The sequence below is a fragment of the Ambystoma mexicanum genome, chromosome 1p, assembly GCF_040938575.1.
Source record: "Ambystoma mexicanum isolate Mex_15411 chromosome 1p, UKY_AmexF1_1, whole genome shotgun sequence".
NCBI lineage: Eukaryota > Metazoa > Chordata > Amphibia > Caudata > Ambystomatidae > Ambystoma > Ambystoma mexicanum.
Window position 1 is genome coordinate 557,063,748 of NC_090921.1, and position 25,579 is coordinate 557,089,326.

At 50.7% G+C, this 25,579-nt stretch overlaps 1 protein-coding gene across 1 annotated transcript in view; it reads right to left on the reverse strand.

Annotated features, from left to right (window-relative positions):
* The window catches only part of REXO1 (RNA exonuclease 1 homolog), a 1,041,135-nt gene that overhangs the window by 605,136 nt on the left and 410,420 nt on the right, over positions 1-25,579 (reverse strand). The window contains exon 7 of the mRNA XM_069649491.1: positions 13,684-13,807. Coding sequence (XP_069505592.1) covers positions 13,684-13,807 — 124 coding nt within the window. The remainder of the gene's footprint in view (positions 1-13,683; positions 13,808-25,579) is intronic.

The window sequence follows — 25,579 nt, forward strand, 5'->3', positions numbered from 1 at the left end:
TGTACGATCCATCTAGATATAGTGGATTTTGAAACTGCATCATCTCCTCTTCCCGCTGCCACCGAGACAAAGAACTGATTAGTCTTTCTCAGTGGTCTAGTTCTTTCCATATAAAACATAACAGCCCTGCACACATCCAGTGTATGCAGGCTTTTTTCTCCCAAGTTTGAAGGGTTTTGAAAGAACGTTGGTAGTTCTATAGATTGGTTCACATGGAACCTAGAAATGAATTTAGGTGCGAACCTAGGGTGTGTGCGTAGAACCACCTTATCTTTGTGAACTGTTACAAAGGGGTCTATAATAGATAGCGCTTGTAGTTCACTTACTCTCCTGATGGAGGTGATAGCTATTAGAAAAGCAGTTTTAAGGGTGAAGTCCTTAAGCGTTGCTTTGTGCATGGGTTCGAAGGGTGAGCCCATGAGCCTGGTTAGTACCACATTTAGGTCCCATCCGGGAGCTGGGTTAGCTATGGGAGGATGTATTCTTTTAACTCCTTCCATGAAGGACTTAATAACTGGAACTTTCCACCACGACACTAAGTTGAGAAGTGGTGTACGCGGAAAGTGCATCCAAATGAACCTTAATAGAATTAAGCACTAATCCTGGGTCTAGTAGGTGAGTCAGGTAGAGAACAATTTGTGTGGGAGAGCAGTCAACCGGGTTGATGCTCTTATTTCTACACCATATGACAAATCTTTTCCACTTGCTAGAGTAACAGTGACGGGTGTTACGCTTTCTAGCTTCCTTAAGAATGTCCATGCATCTCTGCGGGAGTTGTAAATGACCAAATTCTATGATCTCAGGAGCCATGCTGCTAGGTTCATGGTCTGTGGGCATGGGTGTAGTGTCTTGCCCTTGTCCTGTGACAGCATGTTGTATGGGCAGGGTAGTTTCACCGGTGGAGACAGAGACCTCTCCATCAGGGGAGCGAACCATGGTTGCCAGGCCCACATAGGGGCCACTACTATCATGGTGACTGGTTCCTGGTGCATCTTGTGCACTATCTTGTTGAGAAGGGGAGTCGGGGGGGGAAAAGCGTAAACAAATTTCCCCGACCATGGTATTGATAGACCGTTCCCCATGAATTTGTTGTGGGGGTACCTGGATGCGTAATCTTGGCATTGGGAGTTCTCCAGAGTTGCGAACAGATCCATTTCTGGGAACCCCCATTGTGTGAAGACGTCGAAGACGATGTCTTCTTGTAACCGCCATTCGTACTCTGCGGGTAGAGGGAAGTCTCTGCTGAGTTCGTCTGCTAGAAGATTGAGTTCCCCTGGTACATGTTGTGACAACAGGAACAGGTTGTGTTTGAGAGCCCACTTCCAGATGTTCTGGGACAGCTTGGACAGTCCTGGAGAGTGAGTGCCCCCTTGCTTGTTCGAATAGTACATAGCTGTGGTGTCGTCTGTGAGGACCATCACTGTCTTTCCTTGCAGGTGTACCTGAAAAGCCTTCAGTGCTTTGAAGACCGCTAACAGTTCCAGCAAGTTTATGTGTTTGGATGCTACGCTCGGGGTCCAAACTCTGTGCAGTTTGATGGGATAGGTGAGCCCTCCCATCCTGTGAGGGATGCGTCTGTGGTTAGAGTGGCCTCCACTGCGGGGGTGGCGAATGGTTTCCCTATGACAAGGTTTTCCTTCGACCACCACCGTAGCGAGAGAACCAAGGCCTGCAAGACCACCACTAGATCGTCCCATTGTCCGCTGGCCTGACACCACTGGCTGTTGAGCCACTCTTGCATTGGGCGCAGGCGCACGTGAGGTACCAAATATATACATGACGCCATCATTCCCAGCAAACGCATTGCTTTGCGCACCGTCACCTCTCGACCGACCACATAGAGAGATCTGAAACAGCATATTTTGGACCCTCTCTGAGGGGAAGACGAGGCCGTCCTTTGTTCGAATTAGAGCCCCTAGGAATTGTTTGATTTGGCTGGGCTCTAAGCTGGACTTCTTCTCGTTGATGGAGAAGCCCAGTTGGAACAAAAGGTCTAAAGTCTTTTGGGTATTTGAGAAGCATGTCTCGTGAGGATCCCGTTATGAGCCAATCGTCGAGGTAAGGGTATACTGGTATGGACAACCTGCGCAGGTGGGCCGATGCCACTGCCAGTACTTTCGTGAATACCCTTGGCGCTGACGCTATGCCTGGTAGTGTTTGCCCTCTATCATAAACTTGAGGTATTTTCTGTGCGCTGGCAGCATTAAAATATGAAAGTATGCATCTTTCATGTCCAGTGTTGTCATGTAATCCCCTTGCGATAACAGGGGGATTACTTCCTGTAATGTCACCATACGAAATTTTTGAGGTTTTACAAATTTGTTTGCTGGGCGCAGGTCTAGTACAGGGCGCATGGTTAAATCCTTTTTGGGTACAAGGAAGTACACTGAATAAATACCTTCCGTTACCTGTGATAGAGGCACGACCTCTATAGCTCCTTTTTCTAGTAGCTGGTCCACTTCTTGAAGAAGGATGGCGAGGTGGTCTGGTGACAGGCGTCGTCCCCTTGGGGGTCTGTACGTCGGGGAGTGGTTGAATTCTGTACAGTAGCCGCGGGCTATGGTTGATAGTACCCAGCGGTCTGATGTTATTCCCTACCATGCTGGAAGAAAGGATGGTAGCCGGCCCCGACCGGCGATGCATGGGAGGGGACCCGAATCTTCGGGTCATTTGGTGTTGGTGGCTTGAAAACCTCTAGGGGTGGAACCCAAACCTCTTCCCTTGCGACGACGCTGTTTTCTATGGGTGTATTGTCCACTGGTTCCTTGATTCGAGGACCAGTTGCCTGCAGAGTACTGCTGCTGTTGATGATGATGATGATGCTGGCGTTGGCCTCGAAAAAAGCGTCTGCTTCCATAACCTCACCTGTTGGGAGGCCTTGAAATCTGATCTAGGATCTTAATGGTGTCAAATTCCTTTTTTGCAGTCTCTAGTGCGTCATCCACCGCCTTCCAAAAGGGGTTGGCATCCTCTATTGGTTTGTTAATGAGAGATGCTTGTGTTTCGGGTTTAAACCCTGAATTACATAGCCAGACATGACGTTTGAGGAGGATTCCTTGGACTAGGGAACGGCCAGCCGTTTCTGCAGCATCTAGAGTATCCTTTTTTTTAATTAACTTGTTTATTTTTCAAGCAGCGCACAGGAAAACATTACATTACATTAATTCTTAATGATGCTCTGGTTGACTAAGGTTCCCTCAGTAACCGTGGCCAGAAGCAGAGTTTTTAGGGGTTCAGGTACCTCCTCAATGTCTTTGCGTAGTTTGCTCCATTGGGCATCTGCATAACTTGCCAGTAAGGGGGGAGTTGTTGGCAATCCTAGTGGAAAAGGCTGCCGAGGCTGTAATCCTTTTACCTAGGGCATACAGCTTTTTACCTTCTTTAACTGGAGGTGCCTCGCTGGTTGATAGCGGGACCCCTGCCCTTTTTCTTGTATTTGTTACTACTAGGGAGTCTAGTACTGAGTGCCCCCTGATGTAGAACGGGTCCGAAGGAGAAGGACTAAATTTTTCTATCCTTGGGATGACCCCTCTGATCAATGCGGGTGTAGATAGTGAAGGGATGATTCGTCTCTTTACTGAGGCAAGGAGGGGAATGGTTTGACCAACAGGGGGTTTCTCCTTGATAATCTTTTCCACAAAGTCTATGTCAGGAGAAATTTCCCCAGTCTCGATTTCGAAATGCGCTGCTGCTTTGCGCAGTAGTGCATTAAAGGTAGGTTGATCGTCTATAGGTGACTTATTCCTGATTGGTGAGTCTTTGGGTGGGGACAGGTTTAGGGCGTCGGGGTCTGTAGACGCTGATGGGGACTGCCAGGGCTGTGAAGCACCTTCTTCTGGGTCTTCTTCAAAGCCCCCATCACCTCTGTCTGGGTCATCCTCGAAACCTTCCTGGTCTATGTTTTGTTCTTGTTCGTTATCTTCATGAAAGTGGGAGTCCTCTTCAGTGAGGTCATACAACTCTACATGCCCCTGTGGGGGGTTAAACAGCCTAGGGTATTTAGCCCGACAATCCTCCTGAGGCCCCCGTCTTTCTTTTGGGTGTGGGCAGGTATTGGGTAGACCTAAAATTCTCCATGCAAAATTGGAGTCTCTCTAAGGTCCCTTGTGGTAGCCCAGAGCGGTCTGGGGGGGAAAAGCGAAGGCTTTTGGCCTGTAAACGCTTTGACCTATCCCATAACGTCGAGGATAAGCTCCCATCGCCTTCTGAAAAGCCATCTAGTAGGCTAGGAGTACCTTTCGACGGAGGGGGCGGTTCCTGTCTAGCCGGTCAAGTGGCACAGCGAGTAGAAAGCTCGCTTTGACATCTGTGCAGAGACTGCTAACGCAGGTTTGAATCCCAGCGGGGCCAAACTCAGCCTTTCATCCTTGCGAGGTCGACAAATGAGCACCACACACCGTGGGTAATAAGCAGCGCTCAGATACCTGAGGGTTCGTAGCGCTATATAAGTGGCAAATTAATAATAATAATAAATATTATTTGCCTTCCTTCCGTCCTTTCGGCGTTTCCCTGGACTTGCGAGCGGTATTCAGCATCTTTTCGCCGTCCGTCTCTGGCCATCGGTGGAAACAATATGCGCCAGGCTCTCGACGACTAAATGGTCTGTTGAGGGTTCCTCTGGCCTCGACGTTACAGGTGTCGCGTCCTCTACGCCGACTGGCGCTCGCTGGCGGGGCACGTCGTCTGGTGGTTTGGTGATAGCGCCCTTATCTGGGGGTAGCCCAGTCGCTGGTCGCATCTGCGGTTGCGAGGGGGGCTTTGGACCCTTACGGTCCGTGGAGGCCGCTGGTAAGACCTGTGTCTCCGTTGGCGCTAATGCTTTCTTCATCTTCGACGAGAAAGAGCCGTGGGCCGTGTGCTTATGTGAGTGCTTGTGTGCGTCTGTGTCGCCGGGGTGTTCATCCCCATAAGCAGGGCGTGAACTGAGCTTGTCGAGGCTGGTGACAGACGACAAGGCGCGTGACTGCTCCCAAGAGGGGTGTACAACCTCCGATGCGGAGGTCGGGTTATCACTTTCCTCGCCACTTTCGGCGGCGGCAGCAGAGGCGGGTGAGGAATCGGACCTAGACATGGTGTAGGCTGCCCACCTCTTGACCCTGCGGTTCTTTAAAGTCTTAGGCTTAAGAAGCTAACAGTCCGCACAACCGTCTTTGCGGTCGAGGGGCAAGCAACGGTTGCACCGAGTGTGCTGGTCTTTCCAGGTGAATTTGCCCTTGCAGTGCGGGCAAAACCTAAAGGGTGTCCTCTCCATAGCCGAGGGAACGGACAGACGTGATAACAACCCCGAAGGAAAAGGTGGGAAAGAGAAAGGCATTCTTAAAGAGATAGCAAGAAATGTCCCACGACCCGGCTCTCCCTACTGTTTGAGGCCGGCGAGGCCAGGCCACGTGTTCGGCGACGCCGAAGGGTCTCCTCCATCGAAGGCACAGCCGTCGAAGATCTTGTCGGCGGAGAACAGCTTTGTCGAAGGAGGAACCAAACATTAAATAACGACCAAAGGTCGAGTGAATATCTAAATAACGTCCAAATGGTCGAGTGAATATTTGCAATGTCTCTCTAGGAGCTCCGCGTAAAAGCGACCAATATCTGGGCGGAAAAAAACAATCTTCGGGACCTCGACGCGTGAGGGATTGTGGGTACACTGCACGTCACTATAGGGCTAGTGTTACAGACACGCCTTGTCGACGTCCCCTTTTCGACTATAAAAAACAAAATGCAATACTCTGCAGTGACCACTGGATGTCGGACTATGCACAGCATGTGATTCTAAGCAGGTTAACAAACATCAGAAATATATATACACACACACACGTGTATGCGGCCATGTACCCCCCCCAAGGCGCCACCTAGGCCATACCACACTAATTTGTTTTGTGGGGAAGGTGGGAGGGCATATGGAGGAAGGTGGACTAAGCACAGTAGTCACTAAGGAGAGTACCTCTTCCTTAATGCTACCCCTTGACCCAAAACTTGTGGGAGAATAAGCACCATACACAAACACACACTTAAGCGGGTGAGGATACAGACAAGATGTTAACCAAACAAATTTTGCAGGACTGCTTGCCAATGTGAACGTTTACTCTAGTTAAGCAACAGTGCTGGATAAAAGCAGATGGCGATTCCCAAGTGACCGCTCCAGCTACGACCTCCTAGGTGACATGCCTCAAAGGTTACGGACGCCGCATTGGTGTGCATTACATGTGCATGAAGAACTTTTGTGATCTGCAGCCCTTGAGAAGTTAAGCTTTTCACAATATACAAGAATATCCAGCAAGCAATATGGCCTTAGAAGCTGCATACATGGGCAGCCAACCCCCATCAAGCGCAACTAGCACTGGCAAGAAAATCTGATTAACTGGTAAGTCAAACAATCTTGTTTAAGACGGTAGGATGTTTCGACAACACCAATTTGAATTTCATGTTTGGCTTGATAGCTAAAAGGTACCTGTAGCTTACTGTGAGGAATAAAGAATGAGACATGGAGACGGAAGACTCAGTGATATATGATATGGTATTTGTAACGCGCCTATACACAAGGGTTTCAAGGCGTGACGAGGCAAGGAAAGGGGAACAGATGGAGGGCAGCGACAATGATCTTACTAGGTCAAGTGACATTCAGATCGCTCAAGTGAGGGGGAAAGTGCCAGGAGAAAAGTGAGGGGGCAGTGTTGTACATGGGATCAAAACAATAACACGAAGTGCGGCCAGCAGGTGGCAGGTGTAAGGGTAAGTGCAGACAGCAGCTTTCCAAAAGTGCAGGTCCGGGGACTGTAGGGTTTCAGATACAGACCCAAGTGCAAGGGAGTCAGGAGGCAGTGCGTGTGTACAATTGGCAGGTAGGTACCTGGGACTGAAATCAGAGGGTAGCAGAGAGTAGAAGCAGGAAGATTTAGAAAGAGGCTGTTGCAGTAGTCTAGCTTAGAGAGAACCAGAGCTTGCTATAAACTTAAATAATAAAAGGGTTTGAGAAAAAGCCTCACTGTCCATACTCTAGGCGGCATTTCCCTAGCTCAACCAAAAATAGGGGTCTGGCCTATGTCAAGATTTCTGAAGCAAAAATGCCCTGTGTTCAAAACCCTATTCAAGCCCTCACATTCTAGAAAGTAAGTCAAAGGGGTGAAGACTTGGTCTTTGATCTTGAAGGTGCACACAATAAAGTTCAACAAAAAGGTATAACTCCAACCAAAGTAGATCATGTTCACAATTCCAGGGAATGACTCTCCAAAGCAAAACAAAAGTTCAAAGTAACAATTCTTAGTAGCCCAAAAGGATAACTTCCTCTTCTTGGCATCACAAATTACTGTAGGAGAAATGAACCCCTTCCCCAGGCTTTTTATGACATTCAGTATTAGTCTAATTCTAAAGGCATGCATCTTCGTTGGTATTCTCCTTTTAAAAACACCACGACTTCAGTGTGGCTCCCAGACACGGAAGACACCTGGTATACTCTCCTGCCAGGTTTATGTCCACATTCAATACAGTTCAACAAGTCCTACGGGTAGGGGTCTTCCTTAGGATTCTCCTTTTATGATATGCAGTTCTCTTCACATACTTTGCTTTGTCTGGTGTACTCTTGTGCCAGGATTTTCTTATGCAATTCACTTTACAATGCAGTTCACTTTACACACTGGACTTTGCCCGATACACTACTCTCCTGCCAGGACTTCCTTATGCGGTTCACTTTAACCCCCTTAAGTGCCAAGGACAAGTATGCTCGTCCTTTTTGCATAGACTTGATTAATGTTCAGCAGTTAAGGGGTAAAATGCAGTTCAGGGGTAAAATGCAGTTCACTTTAGGTGCGAGTCCCAGACTCGCACAGCCCACGTGTTGGATCCACAGCCCTTAGTTGGTTAGTTTGTGGCTTACGTTCTACTCGTGAAAGGTTTCACTCTCCCAATCAATTCCTTTATGTGTCCCAGGCTGTGCGGTATCCGCTGTTAAGCACCCCAGCATCCCACCTCCTACCATTGGGCTCACTGTTCTTCAGTGGTCACTTCGGCGTCCTTCAAGCTGCTCGGCTACTGCTGGCCGATAGACTGGTGGAGCACCTCGCTCCCGCTTCGCCGCTCGTCAGGTTGGTGTCCTCCGGCAGCTTTGTGCCGTCTCTGGCCTCACGTTACCCGACCTCTGGTTATTGGCGTACAGGGGACAACTGATTCCATTCAAGCAGCACTTCTCTGCCTTCCTGTTCTCCATCTGGTCTCACCTGCAGCAGAGCTCTTCCTGGGACTTCTCTCCACCCGATGGTAGCCACCTGCTCCGGTCGGCTTCTCTCTGCCTTCCTTCAGCTGTCAGGGTTTAAAATGTCCTGGCAATGTGTGCCTCTTTCCAACGACTAGAGTGCAGCATTGGTTTCTGCACTCTAGTGATTCTTATTACTCTATGCCTCTTCTTTGTCCCAATGATTCATATACATCAGTTATCATCATTCTTTCGATTACAGCATTTTGAAAGATGACAAATGCAAATCTTCTGGGTCGTCGAAGGGAATTGTTATGCTAGGCCATCAAGGCTTGAGGAACGGAGGGGACATCCCTAGGAGAAAAAGCGTGATACCATGTCTCACCCGATGGTGGACAACGGTAAACTATTCTCATGTAATCCTCCCTTGTATAGCCACCCCCAAAGTCAAGGTAAGGTAGCAGCTGCTGTCCCCTGGCCACATGAGGAGAGGCTACCTCCAGGAAAGGAGTGATGACACCATCAGATTGATCACATTGCTAACTGAGCAAGCTGATGTGACAACTACCAGAAAAGCCTCTCCCAGGCCAGCCAGCAAAGGTCATTATAGTGATTGGCTCAAAGGATTTGGCAACCAATGCTGCAAAGACTACATGAGTTATCAGGAATAGTGGGACATTCCTTACTAGTAGAAACAATTTCAGAGCCTCAAAATGTTGCTTGATTACCTAGTTCAAGAGAGAAAAGGAAACTCCTTCAACATTCTTATAAGCTGTGATTGCCGCAAGATGTGTGGAGAATAACACAACTGAAACCCCCGAAGAAGGTGGGTACACCTGCCAATCAAGGTACCAATGGCAGAACAACCTCTGTATTGGGCCCTTGTCAAAGGACGATGAGTGGCCATGATGGTGTTCATGTTCCCCCTAGACAGCCCCAAGTTAATTTCCTTCAGGAACCAGGCTGACAACGGCATTGGGGGTCGAGGGGGGGGAAGAAGGGAGGGGTGGATGGATGCCTAATCCTCCCCCACTTCTGAGATAGTAAGTCTGGTCTAACCGGAAGTCTGCTGCTCAGGTCTGGTCAGGATAGGTTCTTTAAGTCCAAGAACCAGAACTCAGTGGGCCTTAAAAAAACCAAACAGGCCCTGGTCTCCCAGAACATCCGGATTACTTTCCAGAAGAGGAAAGGGGTGGAATGCATAAAGCAACATCCTCTACCAAGAGATGGACCGACCATCCCCCAGTGAGTCCTGTTGCATGCCCAACCAAAAGCCAAAGAAGGGGACAATTGCTGTTCCACACTATCTTGACTGCAACCACAAGCCAATAAACTAGATCTATAGACTCTCCTCCGCATCCTCAAACCGTTGACAGGTTCTGCAGAGCCCTGTAACATATTCCTCACATTCTTTTGGCATCAATGGTGGCTGTCTCCAGTGATCGGGGGCTGCATGTGCAGACCATCTTCCCACATACTGCACCCATGAATATCAGCTTTTGAGGCATTAGGGGATCTCTGCAAACTTCCTTTTCCGTGCCTCTGCTCGAACCACAGTCTGGAAACAAATCTGGCAGGGTTATTCATCATAAACAGTCTGAAGGTTGCGCCTCTCTTGAAGCACCCTGAGAAGTTAGGAAATATTTACCTGCATTTTCACTGTAACCAGGCCTTGACTTGAGCTTGTCCAGTTTAGATACTTTCCAAACTTCTTAAGACATGTACAAACCTGTACATCTGTGCTCAGTACTTGTTCACATTGCGGTTTTGGAGTTTAGAGCACAGATGAGGCAGCATGTAAAAAAAATGCCCTCTTCCTCCTCACCCGAGTCGTCTACGATGATGGAGAGGTGTAGTCTTCAAATGGTTCTGCAAATTTCTTACCCCGGGTGGTGGTTCTCTCTTTGAAAAGGTAGGGTCTGCCACGAGGAGCTGCCACTATGCCAGAAATAAATATCCTCTAGGTAAGAGGCAATCTCTCTGTAGCAGTCGAAAAGGGGAAAAAGCCTTGAGGCATTAAAAAAAACCTGCGTTCCCGAAGTAGCCTTGATCATGTAAGGATATTTGGCGTGTTACAGCACAGAGTACAGCACTACTGCACAGGTAGCAATTTTTGTTTTTTGATGCAGCACCAAATGCCTATGGTGCATTGCTATATGTGTTACCAGATTAACAAGGAAAGACAGGCTATTCAGTCAAAAACGATTTTAACATATAAGATGCAAATCTATTTTTACAGTTGAAAGCACACGTGCACATTCAAAAATGCACACTATTTTTCACCTGAAATGCCTATGGTGCAAGAGACACATTTGAAAATTAATAACTAACATTACTCATAAATAATCTGACTAATAAAAATTGAATTTAACATAACCCACTAATAATAATGTGTCTCCACTGCAGAAATAGGCCTACTCTGAAAGTGAACTTTTAAACGCATATTCATTTTTTTTTTGTTTTCTCTGCTGCTCTGTCCACATAACTACAGGAAGCAAAAGGGCTCGAAAGAACAGGAAATCAGTTGGTTACAAAGTACTACTATAAAAATGAGCCATTGTGTAGAGAGGGAGGAGATGGCATGATTGATTCTGATTGGAGCAGCGTCGTAGCAAGTATCATGCTAGAGGCAGTGATTAGGGTTTTTGCTGGGTGGAGTTTGAAGAGAGAGAGAGAAGAGTGGAGATTTGGAGAGCTGGGAGAAGGACCTGTTTTTTCCTGGTTGGAGCATTTCTGCTGAAAAAGCTGAGAGTTCCAGGCAATGACCCCGGTTTGAAAACGAAAGGCGCTCGTTTCACTGGGGTTAATCTTCAAGGGAGCCACATTCAGAAAGAGAACAGCTGAAGAAAACTCGGGCTGAACAGATAAGGTAATTACATAAGTGTGGGAGCTGAGTGTGTACGAGAATATTCAGTCAGTGTAGGAAAGGAGATTCCTGTGGCTTAATCACATGTTAATGTTGCAAATCAAGTTCTTTTCTCCGCCACTCTCTTTTCAGTGTATCACAGACAATGCTGTTACTGTACTATTTTATTTATTTCTGTAAAGAGTGAGATCGTGTTTAAATGCAACTTTTATAATACAGAAAAATATTTGAAAGCAGACGGGTGGTGTGTTTTATATTTACCAATACAGTGCTGATGATGAGGGGAGATTTTTAAACAGTGCAATTGTCATTTTAAGACAGATGTGTGCATGATCATATTCAGTATGGACAGTTGAGAGTGATTGTTTGTAGCATAGCTCGTTGGAGGTACATGAGCCATCGGGAAGAGGGACTCTCTGGACATAGTTCCCTACCATATATAAGGTAGTGGAAATTACCACAAAATTACCACATATAGCTCTCTGTCGTAAATAAGTCAGTGAGATCGCCCATGGTGGCACACTAACACTAACACTGAAAATGTGGTATTCCTGAAATGTAGGTCTGAGGTCTCTCTAGTGATTACACGAAAAATCTAAGCAAAGATAAGGGATTCTGGACATTGGGGCCACAAATAAAACAAGGGAATTATGCTCACCAAAATACCACCAACCACGCATACCAAATATGCATGTCTGGGTGCTGAAATAATGCATGTCCACTGTATTATTGTTGTACATGGCCCAATCTGAATACAAGGAGTGATTGTTGCTAAGTTATTTTTTTCGGCGGTAATAAAATACCGTCAGGCCCCAAATCTCCACAAAATACCCAACATCCAGAATAAACAGATATTTGTATCCTTCCGGGGAGAACAGATGGAAGACAATGGCTCAGTATACAAATGTCCAGGATCCTCAAGCAAGCATGAAGACCCCTGAAAGCCCAGTGCAATATGAGAAGAAGTGCTGAGGTAAATAAAGTAGAATGCACAAGGAAAACACAAGAAAAACAAAGGAGGTGCACGGACAGCCAGAAAATGAAAGCTGGAGCAGCAAAGAAACAGCGAGTTGAGGGAGGGGAAAGAGGCGAAACAGAAGGAACAGCAAGCAAATTCCCAAAAGGAAGGCAGAAAACGAAAAAGGCTTGTAGCAAGGAAAAGTTAGCATGTGGCCCAAAGAGAAATTCAAACAGGTTGCAATGCATGGAATGGGAAACTGAGACCAGAGATAAGCCCTCTAGTGGTGGCCATGATCGAAAACACTAGACTGCATACTACGTTCGAAAGGAACGTAGCAGCACATCAGTGGTGGCGAAACACCCACTGCTTCCATGGTCGCCTGAGGCGGTGCGGGCTAACACAGCACTATAGGTAAGGAAGTACACTTAATGAAGATGTCCCTTGAAGGAACAACCAGTCCAGCCAGCCAGGAGGATGGCAAGAAGCAAAGGAAGAGTAGAGGATCGGATTCCACCAGCAGGGAAGGAGCTGAATGCACAAATAAAGGTGCCAGGGTCCAGCCATCATTACCACATCCGGATCCCATTTTCAGCAGCAGTCTCACAAGATTTCAGTTACAGATCTGAGAAATTTGGCAAGTCTCCCACTGATAAGACATTTACCCTTAGGCTAGCCAGAGGCGTAGAGAGGGTAGGCCATGAGCGGACAAGGGCCACCCAAAATCAGTAAATGCCCACTCAGCAACACTGTGTGGGCATTTACAGATGTGACTGTCACTGTGGTTAGCTTCAGGACCCACTTGTCAGACAGTCCTGGCTATGCTGTGGGCTAGCCTAAGCCAAACGACAAATACTCTATAGCCATACACACAAACGATTTCATAGCCAGCCAATCAAGGTGGCTCTAAAAACCACCACACAAGCGCTCAAACAATGAAATTAGATTAGAAGGTCTGGAGGACGTGAAATCATCTTAAAACCAGTTTAAAATACAAATGAGGGTGCCTTATTGGGATCAGGAAGACCATTCATTAGCAAAATGTTTTTTTGGCAGTGCCTTAAGGATCCACAAACACACAATGATGGATCTAAACAAAACAGCAGAGAGCAGGGCTAAGAACTGACTTATACCTCTTTGGTAACCATTTAAGTGCAATGGGCTACTAATATGGTAAAAGTGGTTAAAAGTCTGGTGTAGTCAAAACTAAATCACAGCTGCCACCAGCCTAGTTACACAATACACTTTCAGACTGAAAGTCACCCTTGGAGTGCTTAGAAATCACCCATGCCATGATAGTCATATGGGCTAGTAAGGGCTGAATTTTAAAAAAGGGTTGCACCCACTTTTCGGTCTCTAGCTGTTGTTCAACTCTATTAAAGTATTATGGCACCTCCTTTGGTATGTTTCAATTAGGGGACCCCCTAATGGTTACAAGAGTGAGAAAGAGTACCGACTGTAACACATGTAATTTACATCAATCCATTTTTGGGAACCTTTGAGCAAAGGAATATCACGAAAGCAAAAGGTATGCTTAAATCTTGGTACATCAATGTTCTGAAACCGTGTTCCACAACAGGAACTATAAATCTTTTTATGAAATCATCCGACATTGTTAGAAAGCAGGACAAAAAGGGATTCATACAGCTCAAGCTCGACTAGCAATAACCACCTTACTTGTCAAAGAGGGTGGAGAGCCTGGCGTTAGACTCCTCAACTTCTTAACTGTGTTCACTGCAACATTCAGATAGATATTCCGACTTGAGCTGCGATCGTAAACTACCTTCTCCTCATAAAGCGCCTGAAAGGACAGAATAGTTTAGTCCGATTGCTTGTCATTACTGTTGCCTCATAAAAACATTCACTATTTGTTATGCAACCATGCCACCCAGCCCCTTTAAATTGACGTCAGAAATTATTATTTGCACGCCTAGTGCATCACTTTGCTTGCCAATACTTTGGGCACACTGTTTAAATCATCTCCATTAGATAGTCACCTACATTCCACTAAGGGAGTGGAAACAGATTTCACACTGCATGTGTCCACTTTAGGGGGAGATTTGTTCTTTTTATTAACACCTTATTTCACTAACAGGAACTACATACCCTGTGATCACTTCACATGTCATAGAAAAAGAATTGCATAGCTTGAGAGACGCAAATAAATTACAAACATGACAAACAAAAATCACAAAACACGATTATCAAAAGGTTACATAACATAAGCCGCCATGTGGCCCGTGTTTTGTGTAAGAAGTGCATTCTCATGGCTTTGGTCCTAAAAATCACATTGAGCAACCAAATTGTTAGAGCAACCTCCAAGTATTTCTTTCGGAACAAACACGATTTCCAATATATGTGTTGTGACAATATTGTCTGTTAATATATTCATAATAACAGGAGTACATGATTCAACCCATCTCGATGTGTTGCTTTGGGAATGTTTTTTTTAATTCATTAACAATTCAGTGAGTAAATCCGGAGAAGAACAAGTTACTTTTTAACCTGGTAACGTTCTTTCAATGGGATGTTCCTCCGAGGTATTCCACATCTATGACAGTAATCACCACAGCTGTGCTGCTTGGGAAAAAATTTCGGCGTCTGCGTCCTGCATCAATGACGTTGATACGCCGTCCCTCGAGGGCCTCCGTCGAGCCGATGTCACCGGATGTTACAAGTAGGACGCACATCCCTCCAGCCTCAGTTGTAGTTTTTTCCACAGAACGTGTGGCACCAATCTTCTGCCAGTATGACTACAGAAAGCCTTGCGGAAACTCTGTAGAGGGGCAGGCTGGGAGGGTGAGATGTGGAATACGTCAGAGGAACATCCAATCGAAAGAACGTTACCATGGAAGTAACTTTGTTCTTCGAGGGGATTGTGTCCTCTGACGTATTCCACATCTATGACAGACTCCCAAAGCAGTACCAAGGTATGGAGGAGGGAAAAGAATTTTGAATTTTAGGATGCCCAATCAAACTACAGAATAGAGGACCGCCTTACCAAAGACCAAATCTTGCCCATGGATAGAATCCAGGGAGTAGTGTTTTACAAAAAGTATGGACTTAGGCCCATGTGGCTGCTTCACAAATATTACGAATGGGAACACCCCTCTGCAGAGCAGTGGAGGCAGCCACACCCCTAGTAGAATGGGCCCGTAAGCCTACCGGAGGGTCCTTACTTGCCCGACGGTAGCATTTAGAGATTGTCAAGATTATCCATTGGGACAAGGTCTGCTTAGAAACAGCTTGACCCAAACGCCTTCCAGCGTATCCCACAAATAGCCGATCGTCCACTCTGACCTGGGACATCCATGAAAGATAGAAGCTCAAAGCTCTCCTAGGATCCAACCTATGGAGCCTCTCCACTTCCTTACCAAGATGCGGAGGGGGATATAACGCCGGAAGAATTACCTTCTGGCTCAAATGAAAATCCGACACAACTTTCGGAAGAAAAGGAGGACGAACCCTAAGGACAACCCTGTCCTTATGAAACACAGTGAAATGTGGCTTGGCGGAAAGTGCCTGCAACTCACTCACTCTGCGAGCGGAAGTAACCGCAACCAAAAATACAGTTTTAAAGGTCAACAGTCTCAAAGGACAAGAATGTAAGGGCTCAAACGGAGCACCCATTAGGAATTTCAGAACTAGGTTCAAATCCCATCCCGGTACCTGGAAGGGAGACGGTGGTAACACATTTGTCAGCCCTTTTAGAAACAGAGAAATCAAAAGGAATCTTAAAATAAGAACACTCCTCTGACGAGCGCTTAAATATGGAAAGCGCCGCCAGGTAACCTTTAATGGTACCCACTTGCAGGCCCCCTGTGGGCCAAAGAAAGCAAAAAAGACAGAACCACAGGAATTGAACACTGAAAAGGATCCACATTCTGTACCCTGCACCAGTCGCAGAACTTTCTCCAACGGCACATTGATTTTGTTGCTGGCCTTCTGGCCGAGAGCAACACCTCCATCACGTCTTCAAGGAGGTCCCGATCCTTGTACCTCAACCTTTCAGAAACCAAGCATGAAGGTTGAGGGACTTGACCTCTGGATGGAGAACCTGACCCCCCTCCCTTAAGAGCAGATCGTCTCGGTAGGGAAGACGGCGTGGAGGGCAGATGGACATGTCAAGAAGGTCTGGGTACCACGCTCTCCTGGCCCATGCCGGAGCAATGAGGATCATTCAGGAACCGAACCTTCGTAACCTCTGCAGCACTTGCAGAGTGACAGGGACTAGAGGAAACGCGTACAGCAGTGGGAAGGAACAAGTTACTTACCTGTAACTGTTGTTCTCCAGCATGGGTCTGGCATGGATTCACATGCTCATGAATATTCCCAGTCGTCAGGCTGGGAATCCTCGGTAAAGAAAAAAACAGTATCAGTTTCGTTTCTGATCTGTCTTTCGTAGTAGTAACCAATCACTGGTCTCTGCGTCATACTGACCACAGCCAATGACTGCCCTCTACCTAAGCACCGCCTCTGGCAGCCATCTTCAGATTTGGGAGCACGTGAAGTGGCAGTATGACCAAGTGAAGAGCCGCAGAGGGGTAGGCGGGAGGGTTCGCATGTGAATCCATGCCAGACCCATGCTGGAGAACAACAGTTACAGGTAAGTAACTTGTTCCTTCTCCAGCATGGGGTCTGGCATGGATTCACATGCTCATGAATAAAGAATACATAGCAGTACACACATGCACAAAAACGGGAGGTGGCAAAGGCTCAACATTAAGCATTACATCAAACTCAACATTAAGCATCTTACATCCTCACCAGGCTCACCTCAGGCGAACAGGTTGCGCAGCACTGCTTGGCCGACCCTGGACTCCTCCCTGGAATCCCGATCGACGCAGTAGAATTTCGTGAAGGTGTGCGTCGACCTCCACGTAGCAGCCCTGCATATGTCCAGCAGGGGCACACCAGAAAGGAACGCCGTGGTAGCTGCGATCGCTCTGGTGGAATGGGCTCTCGGACGGCCAGGCAGCGGTCGGTTTGCCAACCGATGACAGTACATGATACAGCCGGAGAGCCATCTGGAAATGGAAGCCTTCGAGGGAGCCTTCCCCTGATTGACAGGTCCAAAGTTCACAAAGAGTTGTGACGTCTTCCGAAAACACTTCGTGCGGTCCACGTAGAACTTCAGCGCTCTAGCCACATCCAGCGAGTGCAAAGTCCTCTCAGCCGGCGACGAAGGCGACGGGAAGAACACAGGCAACACCAAGGGTTCGTTGAGATGGAAGTCCGACGGTACCTTGGGCATGAAGGAGGGGTGCGTCCTGAGCACTACCCTCGTGTCGTGAAAAGTAAAGTACGGGGCCTTGCAGGAAAGGGCCTGGATCTCTCCCACCCGTCGTGCGGAGGTGATGGCCACAAGAAACGCTGTTTTCCACGACAGAAACTTCAACGGGGCCGAGTGCAGAGGCTCGAACGGAGGTCCCATTAGCTTGGTCAGCACCACGTTGAGCTACCACGCCGGGGCCGGAGCCTTCACCGGCGGGAACGATCTGAACAGTCCCTTCATGAACTCTTTCACCAGACGATGAGACCACAGGGACGACCGGCCCGTGGTTCTGGTGTATCGGGAGATCGCAGCAAGATGAATCTTGATGGACGCGTGTGCCAGTCCAGCTTTGGCCAGCGTCAGCAGGTACGGCAGTACTTGGGGAGCCGTAATCCGTAGAGGGTTAATCTTCCGTGCGTGGCACCAGACAGAAAACCTCTTCCATTTGTGTCCGTAGCATTTAAGAGTCGAGGACGCCCTGGCCTTTGCAAGAACCTCTCTGCAGTCGGCCGGTATGTCGTATCCTCCAAACTCTAGCGCTGCAGGAGCCAGGCCTGCAAGTTCAGCGATTTCGGGTCGTGGTGGAGGATGGCGCCTCCTTCCCTGGAGAGCAGATCCGCGTCCACCGGCAGCTTGATTGGCGGGGACGCTGACAAGTCCAGAAGGTCCGGGAACCATATCTGCCTCGGCCACGCAGGTGCAACGAGGATCATCCTGCACCGTGACCTCTTGAGCTGGTTGACGAGCCGGACTAGCAGTGGCAAAGGAGGGAACGCGTAGAGGAACAGGCCCTCCCAGGGGAACGAGAAAGCATCGCCCATGCTCCTCGCCTGGGGAAACCTGCTGGCGAACCTCCGGCACTTGGAGTTCGTCGCCGTCGCGAACAGGTCGATCTGGGGTGTGCCCCACCGTCGGAAGAGGCGATCCACTAGATCCTGCCGTAGTTCCCCACTCGTGGCACGAGCGCAGCTCCCTGCTGAGTGAGTCGGCGATGGTGTTTTTTATCCCTGCCAGATGAAACGGCACCAGAAACATCCCTTGGGCGACTGCCCAATGCCACAGGTCCTGCGCCTCCTTGGACAGTGCTGGGGACCTTGTTCCGCCCTGTTTCCTGATGGAAAACATGGTGGTGGTGTTGTCGGTGAAGATCCTCACCACCTTGCCCTTGAGGGACGGAAGGAAGGACCTGAGGGCCCAAAACACTGCACGGAGCTCCAGGACGTTGATATGTAAGGATTTCTCCGTCGGGAGCCAAAGGCCTCTTGCGTGCAGATTTTCAGTGTGCGCTCCCCACCCTTCCAGGGAGGCATCCGTGGTCACTGTCTCCTGGTGGGCTTGGGTCTGGAAGTCCATGCCCGCCATCAGATGCGCGCGGGTGCCCCACCACCGGATCGCTCGTCGGAAACTCTCGTCGAGTGTGATCCTTTCCTCGAAGCTGCCCGTCGTTTGGATCCAGCGCGCGTCCAGGAACTCCTGCAACGGGCGCATCCGGAGCCTGCACATGGGAATGAGGTAGATGCAGGAAGACATCATTCCGAGGAGGGACTTGATGGACCTCACCTTGGCCGCGTCGGCCACCAACATCCGCTGCACCTTGCCCAGGATGGTCCTGGTCCTCTCCGACGGGGAGGCCAGAAGGGACACTGTGTTGAGCCTCGCTCCCAGAAACAGAGCGTCTTGCGCGGGTACCAGGTGGGATTTGGCGTAGTTCACGGAGAATCCGAGGTCCGTGAGAAGTTGGACGGTCCTTGCCGTGTGAACCACGGCGAGCTCCCTTGTCTTGGCTCGGATGAGCCAGTCGTCCAGGTAGGGGTAGACGTGGATCCCTTCGCGGCGCAGCTGCGCCGCCACCGGTGCGAGGCACTTGGTGAACACCCTGGGTGCCGACCGTAGTCCGAAGGGGAGGGCTTTGAACTGGTAATGACGCCCTTGGACCACAAACCTGAGGAATTTTCGGTGCCCCTTCAGGATGGGAATATGGAAGTAGGCATCCTCCAAATCCAACGACGACAGGAAGTCTCCTTCCTCCAGCTGACCCAGGACGCGCTGGAGGGTGACCATCCGGAACTTTTGCGCTTTGATGAACTTGTTCAGACGTCGCAGGTCCAGGATGGGGCGCCATCCCCCCCATCTTCTTATTCACGAGGAAGTATCTCGAGTAAACTCCGGAGCCCCGAAGCCTCTTTGGGACGAGTTCGATGGCGCCCTTCCTGAGCATCGCCTTTACCTCCAGGAGAAGTTGAGGGACGTGAAGTTCTTTCCTGGCCACGGGGGGGACGCGCGGACACTTTCTTTGAAACTCGAGCGCGTGGCCCCGGGCCAAGGCGTCCAGCACCCAACGGTCGGTGGCGATGGACTCCCACACGCTGACGAAGCTCGCCAGCCGGCCTCCCACCGGGGTGCTTCGGTGGGGGCCCGACCCCACGGCCGGTTCAATCCTGCTTCGACGAGGCTTTGCCGCCTTGTCCTTGGCAACGACGGCGGGGTCCGCCAGACTTGCCTCGTCCTCTGTAGGCCTCCTGAGACGACGAGCGGGCCGCTTGACGGTAGGAGGAGAAACCGCCGCCGGAACCTTTGGAGGCGCCCTTGCCTCCGCTGCTCCTAAAGGGCGTCCGTCGTTGTTGCAGAACTCCAAGGGCCCGGGCCGTCTCGGTGTCCGCTTTAATGGCCTGAAGGGAATCGTCCACTGTTTTCCCAAACAGGTTGTTCCCATCGAAGGGCATGTCCAGGACTCTGGTCTGAACGTCTTGACGGAAGTCCGTAGCCTTGAGCCATCCACGCCGCCTAAGGCAAACGCCGTTGCCCAACTGGCGGAACCCAGTGTCGGCGATGTCCGTCGCCACGGTAATGGCGTGGTCCGAAGCCACCTCACCTTCCTGCAGGATCTCCAGGGCCTCTGCCCTCTTGTCATCCGGCAAGAAGTCCAGCAGGGGAGCCAGTTTGTACCAGAGCTCCCTGTCGTATCGGGCCACGATAGCCAAGGCGTTGGCAGCTTTAATCGTCGTTGCTGCAGACGAGATGACTCTGCGTCCCACAGCGTCCAATTTCTTTCCCTCGCCGTCCGGTGGGGAAGTCGATGTGGAGGCCGCACCCTCCCCCCGCTTTTTTCCTGGCCGCCGCAGAGACGACGGAGTCCGGGGTAGGCTGCGCCCGGAGGCACAGGGGGGCCCGTGTCCGGGACCTGGTACTTTTTCTCGTACCGGTCTCTTCTAGCTGGCGTCGTGGAAGGGTTCTTGAGGAGGGTGAGGCCCTCATCCCAAATGTCGTCCAATAGAGGCACTGCGAGGACCGTTTTCCTCTTGGCCTCGCGCCGCTGATAAAGGAAACCTTCCTTCTTCTTCTCCTCAGGGCAGAGTTGGAAAAGCTCGGATGCCCTGGCGATCATGGAGTGGAACGATCCAATCTCGTCGGGTGGAGAAGCCCTGGTGGGGGGCGACGACGGTACATCCTCGTCGTATACCTCGTTGTCCGTACCCGTCGCTGCCGTGTCAGTCCCCGTATCATCCCCTCGGGTGGACGGGGAGGAGGGCTGGAAGGGGCGCGACGGCTGAAAAGGAGGAGGAGGGTGGATCCTTCTTTTCTTGGTAGGGGGAACCCCAGAAGGTCCCGGTTCCGGGTCTCCCGACGGGAGAGGTTCCGTCGGCAACGGTAATCTCGTCCTTATCTCTGAGCATAAGGACTGTATAGCCAACAAAATGGCCGCCGAGCTGTCTCGCGGCGCTGGCAGAGGGGAATCCGACGGGCGATCAGGGGCCCCGTCGGTACCCTCGACGATGTCGTCGCCACCTGCGTCGGGATCCATCTCGACGGGCCGGTCTTCTTCCACGCCGAGGCCGTGGCTAAAGACTTCGACCAGCTCCTCCTCCGAGGAGGAGGCCGAATCTACGACGACGCCCTGCCCCCCCTTTTTCTTCCCCACGGGGGATTTCACGGGGGTCCTATCGATGGGCACAAAAGAGGACTCCCTCCGAGGTGGCAGGGAGACACTGAGCCCCGAGGTCGCCACCACTGGCGTAGCCTCCACAGGCTGAGCCAGGGCCGCCGCGACAGACTCGATAGAAGGCTTGGCCGGATGGATTAAGGCCTTCACCACCTTAGGTGCGCTCACCGCCTTATCCTTGAGGGGGGGACAGTGCCTCGCTCCCCCTCCGCCTTCGAGCTCGACCGGGGCCTCTCTATGAGCCTCGCCGGGTGCTCGGCCTTCCTCTTACCCGACCCGGAGCGTTGGCTCGCGGTTGATGGTGCCGGGGAGGGTGCGCCCAGCCTGGCGCCCGTAGAGCCCGACCGTTCGGCGCTCCCGGTGCCAGCGGACTCGCGGTGCTTGACCTTGTGTTGGACCCCCGTCGCCGGGGCGTCCTCAAAGGTTTTAGAAGACCGCTCGGATTTCTTCCTCTTCTTGTCGCCGGACGGGCTCTTCCCTTCCAGCCAGTTGGCGAGACGTTGATGGCGGTCCTTCATGGTCCGCTCCGACATGTTGCCGCAAAACGCACAGTCCTTCTCCACGTGCGTCTTGTCCTCATGTAGGCAGTAAAGACAAAAAGAATGTTCGTCCTCCTTGAAGACGTTTTGCAGCTGGCATCCAGGGCAGACCCTGAACAGCTTTCCGGGCGTCGAGCTTCCCTTCTCCTGGGCCATGACCGGGCCTGAGAAACTTCTGGAGTCCTCCAAAAGCGTAGCTCGACGAATTTTCACCCTTGAGGGGCGTAGACGAATCCGAGACGGGTCCCCGTTGATCGGATGGAGAGTCGGTGGAGTTTGAGGCTCTTTTGACCGAAAAAAATGAATTTTTTTGAGAAAAAACGTGAAAAAAATAGCACGAACGCTCGAGAGCAATAGCACGAGGATCCCAACACCTGAACGTGCGGTAAAAATCTGAAGATGGCTGCCAGAGGCGGTGCTTAGGTAGAGGGCAGTCATTGGCTGTGGTCAGTATGACGCAGAGACCAGTGATTGGTTACTACTACGAAAGACAGATCAGAAACGAAACTGATACTGGTTTTTTCTTTACCGAGGATTCCCAGCCTGACGACGGGGAATATTCATGAGCATGTGAATCCATGCCAGACCCCATGCTGGAGAAGGACCACTCCACTACGAACGCGTTCCCTAAAGCTCCTCTTGGAGGAAATTCTCACGAGCAGAATCTTTTGCACTTCTGGTTGACACTGGTGGCGAAGAGATCCACTAGTGGGGTCCCCCAAAGGGCAAAGATCTCCAAGAGAACCTCCTGAGCCAGCTCCCACTCATGAGACTGTGCTCTGCCTGCTCAGAGCATCCGCTGCCTCGTTTTCGTCTCCGGCCAGATGAATTACCGAGATCGAAATTTCCTGCTGGTTGGCCCAGAAAGAAGGGCTGCATCGCCTCTCTGCACAGTGGGAGAGACCCTGCCCCCCACCTTTTTGTTGAGGTAGTATATGGCCACTGTATTGTCCGTCAGAATCAGGACATTTTTCCCCCGCACAGATGGCAGAAAAGCCTTCAGGGCTAACCTGACGGCCCGCAGCTCCAACAGATTGATATGGAGTCTGGACTCCGATGGAGACCAACGACCACTGACTGTCAACTCGTTGGCATGAGCTCCCCATCCCGTGAGGGATGCATCCGTCACAATCGTTACTTCGGGCCAGGGTAGCCAAAATGGAGCCCCCTTCATCAGATTGCTTTCGACGGCTCACCACAGAAGATCCTGGGCGACCGAGGGCGGCACCTGAACAGGATCCGACATCCTGCCGGAGGACTGCGACCACTGCATCTTGAGAGCCCATTGCAGAGATCTCATCCGCACTCTGGCACCAGTAGAATGCAGGATGCCATGAGGCCGAGCAACCTCAAGAACTCGAACGCCAGGAGACTCTGGGCACGTTGAAACTTGTCCACCATCTGCAGAATGTGATGAGCCCTCACCTGGGGAGGCGAACACTGCCCCAGGGATGTGTCGAGCACTGCTCCGATGTACTGGAGCCACTGGGTAGCTGTCAAGTGGGACTTCAAGTTGAGAGAGAAGCCCAGCCTGTGAAGGGAGTGGCAGGTGACATATGATCCAGGACTTGCTCGGGAGAGTGCGCCCTGATCAACCAATCGTCCAGGTAGGGGTAGACGTGAATCCCCCTTTCCTGAGATACACTGAGATACGCTGCCACCACCACCATTAGCTTGGTGAAGACCCTCGGGCGGAGGTCAATCCGAACGGCAGGACCCGAAACTGAAAATGAGTCGCCAACCGCCAACTTCCTGTGCTTCGGATGAATCGGCACATGAAAGTAAGCATCCTCGAGGTCGAGAGACACCATCCAGTCCTGAAGTTGAAGGGCCTGGAGGACTTGAGAGAGAGTAACCATCTTGAACTTGTCCTTCCTGAGGAGCTTGTTCAAACCAACCAAGTCCATGATGGGTCTCAATCCCCAATCTTTTTTCGGGATCAAAAAATATGGGGAATATCATCCCTTGATCCTCTCCGTTACAGGCACCAGTTCTATGGCGCCTTTCTCCAGCAGGGATTTGATGTCCTGCGCAAGGAGCGGATTCAGACTCTTCAAAGAGCGCTTTCCCGGTGGATTGTCGTGAGGCCTCTGACGGAAAGGATGACAGTAGCCGTGAGCTATGATCTCCAGAACCCACACATCTGAAATAATGGCACGCCATTCTACAAGATGCTGTGCCAGCCTTCCCCCAATCGGCGAACCATAGGACATGGCCCCATGACTGAGCTGAAGCGGCTGCGGCAGTGCCTGAGGGCAAAGAGGCAACTGCCCGAGTGGCTTTGGCACCTCGAGTACCTTGTTTTCCACCTCTGGTACTCCTACGTTGGCCCCTTTGACTGGCAGCTCCACTCGATCTACCAAAGGTAGAGTAGTATCGAAAGAAACCGCCCCTGCATTGCTGTCCCCTAGGACGAAAAGGCGGAGGTTGACGTACTGCAGCGCTCAACGACTTCGCTGCAGCTTTGGAGGTCTGCAACCTCTCAAGGCTCTCTTCAGCCTTGCTGCTAAAAAGATGGTCACCATCAAAGGGCATGTTGAGAAGTCGGGACTATACATCAGGAGCAAACACTGACTGCCGTAACCACGCGAACCTGCGCATCACGGTGATCGCCGCCATGGACCGGCTGACACAGTCTGCCACGTCCAGACCCGACTGAACGGATTCACACATGGCATCCTTGCCATCCTGAACGAGGGCAAGAAAACCATCCCGTTCCTCCCCTTCGGGAATATGATCAGCTGCCAAAGAAACAATTCCACTTTGTGAGTGAATCTTGCCAAGGCACAAACGGAGTTGGCTGCCTTTAAAACCATACCCCCAGATGAAAACACTTTCTTCGCCCAACCGTCAAAGTGCTTGTCGTCCCTATCCAGAGGGATGGTAGGGTACGCAGCCCGCTTTGCTGGGGCCGTAGCTGCCTGAACCACCAAACTCTCCGGAGTGGGGTGCAAAGACAAGTAGCCAGGGTCGCCACTGGCTGGATGGTATTTTTTCGGTAGCGACTTATTCACTGCCGAAGACTCTCCGGAGCAGTCCAAGCCGCTGCCATCCTTCTTTGTAAGGCCATATGAAATGGCAGCACCGGGTCAGTGGGTGGACCTGGGTCCAAAATATCTGTCAGGTCATCCTGCAGAAAATCCACAGGTGGAGCAGACCATCCCAAGTACTCAGTCACCCTTGACATGAGACGCCTGTATGACGACTCAGCGTGTGTACCAGGCTCAGGCCTGCCAAACTCAACCTCCGGAGAGGTGTCCAGACCACATAAGGATTGACAGAGGTCTTCCATCTGGCTATGACCCGATAACAGGTCCTCAGGAACTTCAGGAGGAACAAAACCCTCCACATCCGACCCTTCATCCACCTCTGAGATGTAATCCAAAGGCTGGAATAAATCCCTGGATGAGGGTACAGAAAACGGCTCAAACACAGGCCTCACTGATTTACACAGGGCCTTCCCTCTGGGTTTCCACCGGTCTCCGGGGCACCTCCGATCAAGCCTCCTCAAAAGGCGTCGACGGAATCGGCGTCGAGCGAGGTGGAGCCTCAAGAGAGAGAGCCCCTCGACGGACATGGCGCCGATGGTGTTGATACCTTCTTAGAAGGCTTCACAGGCTCCAACGGTCTCGAGGGCGTCGCGGACCGGGACCTGGTGTGGGCATGGCTAGAGCGATCTACCTTGTCCGATTGGGGTCTCGATAGCTCCCGATCGCGCCCACCACCTGAGCCTGAAGGCGTACGAGTGGTGGCCATAGCACGTTCCCTGCCGGCCTCTCTCGAAGGCGCGGATGGATCAGAGCCCTGCGATTCGAAAAT